An 8,233-nucleotide genomic window follows, 5' to 3' on the forward strand; every position below is an offset into this window, starting at 1 on the left:
AACACTTATATCCTACTACCCCCTCTATAGTAGCTTACGTCTTCGCAGCGTTAACCGTTTTAAAAACGGTTAACGTTACGAGGACGTAAGCTAGAGCGGGTAGTAGGTAAAACGGTTAACGCTACGAGCACGTAAGCTATAGAGGGGGTAGTAGGGTATAAGACTTCATTTTTCGCCGTTTAACGAGGTTCCGTAGCGAGGACGTGTGTTTAGGTCCTCGTTAAGCACAAGGTCCTCGGTGTGTCAGTGTGTTGTTATGTTGGAGTCCTCGGAAATAATGCAGCACCAACGCACCCCAACACACCAACATGTAATAAAGAGTATACACACCTATATATACACACCCCACATATGAACGATTCGGTCGAACTACCTTAATGTTGCATTCTTCACGTTCAATCAGAATAGGGAAAGTTTATTTTATGTGATATTCTTTCACGAATTAAAATGTATTAAAATGTTCATTTTGTTACAGCGCCTCCAAACCCGACAAGAGGGCCAGAGCCAGGTATGTCTTGATAGTTTTGTATTTTTTGAATTTAGCCCGGGACATGTGTAAAACAATGTGTTCTCCTGAACAAGTAAGTTGACTGTCTGAACACGATATGCCATACGGTATCTTCCCGGTTTGATCTTGATAAATCTGTTCTAATAGTTTTGTTTTGAATATTTTAAAACTATAACCATAGAAAATACTCTTGTCCTATATTATTCTATATAGGGAGTTTAAGAACATGCGCATTTCTGAACATGATCTTGATGTATTTAATGATAATCGATTCATAACTGCCGTGGCAAGATTACGATGTTCTTGTCATTGCCTTCAAGTCGAGACAGGACGGAGAGAAAATGTGCCTTATGATGAACGTGTTTGTTTTTTATGCGACGAAGAAGAAGTTGAAGATGAATTGCACTTTCTCCTAAAATGCAGCTTCTTCGATGATCTTAGAGCAAAATATTTCTCCTCCTGTTTGGACTCGAGGCCAACAAAGGCAAATTTCATTCGTTTTATGACTTCATCAAATGAACACACTTTAAAAGAACTTACTTCATACTGCCATTATGCACTGCTTACCAGATACAGTATTGAAAAAAATGACGAACTTTGTTTGTATGTGTTTCTAAAATTGGTAAATATTGTAATCATTGATTTTATAGATGTGAAAAGGGCCGGTGGCCTATATTTACAATGTAATAAAACTCTCCTTTTGGGGAGGCGGAACTGAACTGAACTCTTGTCCTAGTTCTAACACTGGCTATAACTTTAACCCTAACCATATTTCAAGTCCAAACCCCAGTTTCTACCGTCATGCTGACATCTTAAGTTCAAGCCAAACTATTTCTTGCACCCACGCATACCAAAATGACAACTCCTCCATTTTATCTTCCTTATTTCTCTATCTACTACTATTTACCAATCTTATTTTGCAGGAGTTACATACGCTCGTCTTGTGTTCATTTTAAGTGAGATAGATGACAGACCTGTTTTCTGGGATCCTATTTATGACGATTTCTATTCAAATGAAGCCCGAAGTGTCAGAGATGGCCTACAATTAGTGGTAAGGATGATACTGTGAGCCCTGTGCTAAAAAAAAAATTGTGAGAAAAATATAAGCCTTTACAGGTACACCTGATATGTCGTCATCTGACGTCACATAGCGTTTAGATGTTTAGATATCACGGGTCTACCCACAAAGACTTATGGGATTTATCGAAAATGTCAATTGGCCTTTTCTGTAAATCCCAGAAGCATTTGCGAGTACACCTGAGAACTCATCATTTGACATCACGCCGACTTGCAATTCGCAATAATGATGTTCGATAAACGATGTGCGTGACGTCCAATGACGAGTTCTCAGGTATACTCGCAAAGACTTCGGATTTACCGAAAAGGTCAATTGGTCATAAGAATGTGATATCGGCATTCAAAATTCACAATGCATTGTGGTACTGTCTGAACTCTGACCTATCGGGAAAATTCAAATTATTTTAATCATCTCCTCCATCATGTCCATGTCAATCTTGTGTTTTTCGTGCATTTTTATATCACAAAATGTGTTTTGTTTGTTGAAAGAGATACCTACAATACTTACTTCCTTATACTTTACTTTCAACATGTGTCACACATCGACAATTCAAGCTGCTTGAATTTGTTGTGATGAAAGTCAGTTTAATCTTTTAGAAATTGTTTATCGCCAGCACGGGCGGAGAAGATAGGAGTTCAGATATGAACTTACATTCGAGTATACTTACTGTATCTTTATCTTTTTTTACTTTAATTAACTTTACTTTACTTATACTTACTTTCTTAATCCCTTACTCAGCTATATCAAGCATTGAGCCGTACGTTCCCATGTCTGCAGAAAGTGGTAGTAGCCGACCTGTTTGAAATGTACGGTAGAAACCTCGCAGTTATTGCTGGTTTTGAATTTTACTACGATTGCGGTAACTCGATTAATGCGATAAGGAATGCGTTTATTCAGAGTGTTGATGTAGACGGGAAGATTGATGGATCGACGTATGAGCTCAGACAAGATTTCATCTTTGACATTGGTCTGGAAGGTATGCCTGGTTTTGCTGTAAACCCTCTCCACATGGGTGTGACTGCAGACACAAGTTTCAAATTTTATTTTAAAAAAATCAATAATTTCAGAATTGTAAATTGTCATGACAATATTTGGAATTAGCATGAAAAATGCTTTAAAATGAGTACAAACAAGCCTAGTATTGGTTCAGTGAATAGTCATCTCAAACTTGGGACTTTTTATGTTGAAGCGCGTATGGCCACGCATTGTCAGCTAGGGTTGACCCGTTAGGTATGCGTGCACAAACCGGCCTCACTTTAGTGCGGCCACCGCATCCTGGCCCATTCAAATATGGTATAGATATTTACAAAACAAATGGTAGGTATTAAAATAAATCATACAGTATTTACTCAAGTGGCATTGATACCGGCATACCAGCACCAACTGGTTCCACAGTACCATCCATGGTGAAGCCATGGGGCTGCAGCGGTCAGAGTGGGGCCAAGTGGCGTTAGGACGCATGTATCAATAATCTGTACTAAAGTAAATACTGCATGATTTGTTTTGTAAATAATCATTTCTTTTGTAAATATCTGCACTAAATTTAAGTAGGGCCACATTGAGGTGGCTCTAGTAGTGTGAGGCCAGTTTGTGCACTCATACCCAAATATCAGGTGAAACACCTGATTTGAAATGCCGGTGAATATACCCTTCCACTGATTTTCAAACCGATTCAAACTGATCTCCGTAATCTAAAAAGTACTTCATATTGTAAAATATCTGTTTACAGAGGTTTGTAGCCCATACTTTTCATGCGCAAATGGAGGAGTCTGTGAGCCGAGCAAGGAAGAATATTCAAACTCATGCAGGTAAGTCCATGTGAAGTATTTGAAATCCACACTTCCCCTCACAGAGGAGTATGAATTCCAACTGTAATGAACAATTTAGGCAGCTTCATTTGAATTTCATACACCCTCTGAGAAAGATTGACACTGAACCTTCCATAAAGAGATGGTGACTTTGTTTCAAGAGAGTTGGTGCTCATTCCATTTTGAAATTCATACTCCCCCAGTCATGCCAGTGGGGGATATTTTCAGAATCCTCACAGGGGGAGTAGAAATGGATTCACCCAATAGGCCTGAAACATGAAGGGGATGCTTTCAACCCGGGCTTTCAACTTTTGACTTTGCTTTTCTTGTTATTTGTCATGCATCACCTGTTTTCACCGAAAAAAGATTTTATACATAATAGTCAGGCGGCATTTGATAACATATTATGACTACTTCAAAACTTTGACTAACTTTGATTTTATAAAGTTCCTTTTAAAGTTCTAATTCACTCAAATGTAATTCTGTTCAATTCTGTTTGTAAATAGATGTCCACCAGATTACACAGGGTCCCGGTGCGAAAGAATAGTAATTGGTAAGTGCACTTTAGCTGAAAAGTAAACCATGTCAGTTTTTATTTGATCAATTTCTGAGGCGTCATGATACATTGTACTGCATAATAATTGTTTGTACAGTATATAAGAATATCATTATTTTGTTCTTTTTATATTAGTTGATAGGCCAACACAAAGACCACCACGACCAACAGAAGAAAGAGAACCAGAACCCCAAAGAGGTAAGACTTGATATGAGTAGTAATTCATGTGAACTACCTGCCGATTGGCCAAAATGAATATTGTGTCCAATTTTGAACCAATCAAGGAGGGTATTAATAAGCATACTGCAGTTACTGTCCGTTTTCCTATACACAATACACAGTGCTCTCACCATTGACACGCGACCTTTGCAAATAGTGTATGTTAGAAGTATAGGCATTTGCTTAGTTAACATCACTGTGTGGAAAATAACCGGCCAATATTTAAAGTATTCTCCAAACTTCTAGCAAATACATTTCTCTAACATGACCTAAAATTACAGCTAGGTTAGATGTTCAGAAATATTCGCACTTTGAGTGAGGGCAAGGTATAGCTAGCTCATAGCTATAGCCAACTCCCCGTGTTAATTGAATGGAGATTTGACCGAAAATATTGGTAACGGACCGCTCACTTCTGAAGGATGACACAAAAAAACGGTACAAGCTACATTTAAAGTATTCTCTGAAATTCTAGAAAATATAGTTTTGTAACATGTCCTAAATTTTTAGCTAATTTAGGTGTTTGGAAGTGTTCGCACTTTTGTGTTTTAGGAAGGATATGTAAACGACAGATAACACCAAAATATATGAAGAAATTATTTCCAAACCGTGTTAAGTCAACAATCATTATGTTGCTCATTTTCAAGAATGCTGGTTAACAATGAGCAGACCATTGTCTCATTTCGTGAACAAAGGCCCACATACTATTGTTACCTTGCGTTTCCTTTATAATCGGTTACCGAACTGAAACTATAATACCAGCTCATTGCGATACCGCACAGATAAAACAGACACATGTGCACAACCAGAGAAGATCTGATTTAATCAGTTAAGCTGTTTTCAATGAGTGTTATCTTGGTTTAATAGCTTTTAATGGGGTTTAAGTCCTGCAAAGGTCGTGGTGAATTCTACTGTAGACATGACTGCATCATGGATCATCTGCAAATGCACGTTTGACCGTAAAAAGTTTAAAGCCTAGTCATAATTTGCAATTAAAATGAGCATTTCAAGTTTATCAGCCAATCAGAAATGCTGTTAGATGACCAGTAGTGTCGAGGGGGTTAAAGAAAATCTCAGAGATTTTATTCATCTATAGGAATCCTTGTAATGCTTACAAATCAGTGCAGTGAAATAGATTTATTAAAATAAAGAAAATGTTTGATTCTTGAATAACAAGGAAAGAAATCAAGTCTTCAGTATGATTTACACTTTTGTTTATTTCCCCTTTTCCAGATTACATAACCATCATCATAGTTGCATCAGTAATGGCTGCCGTCATTTTGATTGGCGTCATCGTTTGCGTATCGCTATGGTGTTGTCGCCCGACAACCAGGAGAACACATTATGTAGAAAGACATGCCCACCGAGTCCACACTCATAATCACCGGGCCAGGGGAGGTAGAGGGCGTCCTGTTAGGACTTCATACGATCGTAATTATGACAGGAAATCAAGACTTATATATTAAAAATGTTCGGAGTTTTATATAATATCTGTTTATTTATGGCTTTGGACTTTGCTGATTCACGTTTTCGGTAAATCCCATAAGCCTTTGCGGGTAGACCTGGGATGTCGTCATTCGGACGATATGCCGATGTGCATATTGTTATCGAACAGCGTTACTGCGAATTTGACAGCCATGAAGTGCGCGCAGTTATTTAATGATGTTCGCACTGGCGACGATAATAGCTAGGGACAACGATGGCTGAAAATATTAAAAAAGATTTCACAAAAAGTAACACGGTCGATACAACTAATACAAATGCAAAAATATTAATCGTATATTCACAATATTTTATGAAAGAGAGCGGGTGTTTTATGTGGGCGCATTTAGATACCCCATGCGTCCAATTTTGTTCATTATTATGTTTTGATGGATCCAAGTGTGTGAAAATATTGGATCCAAAACATAATAATGATAAAATTGATGCTTTACGCTAATATTTATTGGTCTCGCTATGAGTTTTAAAATATTGGACTCGACTACGTCTCGTCCAATATTTTAAAACTCATAGCTCGACCAATAAATATGGGCTCAATCGATCCAATTTTATATCAATATTAATAATAAATAAATAAAAAACCGAATTTAAAAGTTGCAGCATTGTTTTTAATCCAGCGCCAAGATAATGGCGGGTTTACATGCCACAATGCTTGCGTCAGTTAATAACCAGTGATCATAAGTGCATTACTTTTGAATTCATTTTTTTTCCTTAAATAAAATGCGGCTGTTTTGTTAATATTGAACAAAATTAGGCGAAGGGTTATTATAATGCGAGTAAATAAATCGGCTTTCTTTCTATATAATGTTAAAGTATTATGAATACGATTCAAGTTTTGAAGCTATATGCGTATTTATAACTGCTGCGTTACCCCGGTACTTTTGGTGAGGTCTATTAACCCCGTGAGAACTACCTGCCGATTGGCTAAAATGAATATTGTGTCCAATTTTGAACCAATCAAGGAGGGTATTAATAAGATCGTCTGCAAATGCAAGTTTGACCATAAATACTTTAAAGCCTTGTCATAATTGGCAATTGAATTGAGCATTTCAAGTCATCATCCAATCAGAAATGCTGTTAGATGACCAGTGTGTCCAGGGGGTTAATATAGATGGTGGAATTCTGTAAAAACTGTGTTTAGCAATTGAACACATTTCTTGCCTTCACTTTGCAAACATGGTTAGTAACTAAACATTACATAAATTCGTAAACATTAATGTTACATGGCAAAACAGTAGGCCTATCCATCAATACTCTAAACATAAATATATTGATTTTACAAAAAAAGGTCAGAATGTGTTTAGAAAAGTGTTCAAATGCTATTAAGGCCAAAAAAAAAAGGTTTGTCTCAAAGCTCACGAGAAATTTAAAACAAATGCGAAATGCGATTTTTTTTATTCCCGACTTTTTCATGGTATTTTGAGAAAATGCCTGATTTTCGCCGATTTTTTTCTGGAAAAAACTAACAAAATTTTTTTTTTCGAAATAAAAAAATTTCCGCATTTCTTTTTTGTCAAATCGTTTTTTTTTTTTTGCCTAATAACAATGTTTTGCATCCAGTGCAAATTATCGGATTCCTGATGTACATAATATAAGTAACTAGGTGATATAGGTAGATATATTGTAAACGATATATAGTGGGAGTATGTTATCCTTAGTTTTTAGATGATATGGGTTCATTCAGCTTGACAGACAAAATATTCAAATTCAGCATCCCCAAAACAAGGGCCGAATGCCTCTGAAGTCATAATGTATACATTTTCTCTTAAATTTAAATTTTGTAAACAAAATGTAAATAGGTTTACTGCAACAACAGCACCTATGGTAATGATAACTTGTGTAAATTACTATAGTATAGAGTATAGTATAGGTTTTGAGAAAATTTTTTTTACACCAATACTTCTATTTACTTATCCTATACGCAATATTTTTTTAGTTTTTGTTTGCTTTTGTTTTCATTTCAGTATTCGGCCTTTTCACTTAAAAATAATGTTTCTTGGAACAAGACAATGCGAGATGATTTTATATCATTTAAAAAAATTTATAAACGTTTAATACAAATTGTTTAATACATACGCTTGTCGCTTGGATATAATAATTGTACATGTGACTTTTTCTGTAAAATATAATTGTGATAAAGTAGTAAAACACAAGCACCAATGCAATCGTCGATGTCATTATTGTTTTATACAGCCTACTTTTCTTTTTGTGAAAAAAATGTATTCTTCAATACGAAAGGTCAAAATGTTCAAAATGGTTCGCTTGTCCTATTTATATTAGACCATTTTATTTTATCATCCCTCTAATCAAATGGTCTATGCTCTAATCTCTCTGACCATGGAAGCAACTAATAGACATTACTTCCATGCTCTGACCATGGATGGAAACGCCACCTAGCCCTATCCTGTTCTGATCCAACAGCTACAAATCTTCAATCGACCAGGCCTGTCTTCAACTGCACCTGAGAACCACGCCACCCATGAAAAATGCCCGATTAGGCCTACTCCCTTTTTTAAAAATCATACCCGATTACCCTCATTTTTTAGGTGCTGTTAGTCCGTTACCCA

At 36.4% G+C, this 8,233-nt stretch overlaps 1 protein-coding gene across 1 annotated transcript in view; it reads left to right on the plus strand.

Annotated features, from left to right (window-relative positions):
- The window catches only part of LOC140141657 (uncharacterized), a 48,324-nt gene extending 42,567 nt beyond the window's left edge, over positions 1 to 5,757 (plus strand). Inside the window, exons 24-30 of the mRNA XM_072163569.1 lie at positions 476 to 508; positions 1,432 to 1,559; positions 2,325 to 2,562; positions 3,316 to 3,394; positions 3,901 to 3,947; positions 4,086 to 4,148; positions 5,400 to 5,757. Of these exons, the coding sequence (XP_072019670.1) occupies positions 476 to 508; positions 1,432 to 1,559; positions 2,325 to 2,562; positions 3,316 to 3,394; positions 3,901 to 3,947; positions 4,086 to 4,148; positions 5,400 to 5,632 (821 nt within the window). The 3' untranslated portion in view covers positions 5,633 to 5,757. The remainder of the gene's footprint in view (positions 1 to 475; positions 509 to 1,431; positions 1,560 to 2,324; positions 2,563 to 3,315; positions 3,395 to 3,900; positions 3,948 to 4,085; positions 4,149 to 5,399) is intronic.
- The last annotated feature ends 2,476 nt before the right edge of the window (positions 5,758 to 8,233 follow it).

This window comes from Amphiura filiformis, chromosome 19 (genome assembly GCF_039555335.1).
Source record: "Amphiura filiformis chromosome 19, Afil_fr2py, whole genome shotgun sequence".
NCBI classification, from domain to species: Eukaryota; Metazoa; Echinodermata; class Ophiuroidea; order Amphilepidida; family Amphiuridae; genus Amphiura; species Amphiura filiformis.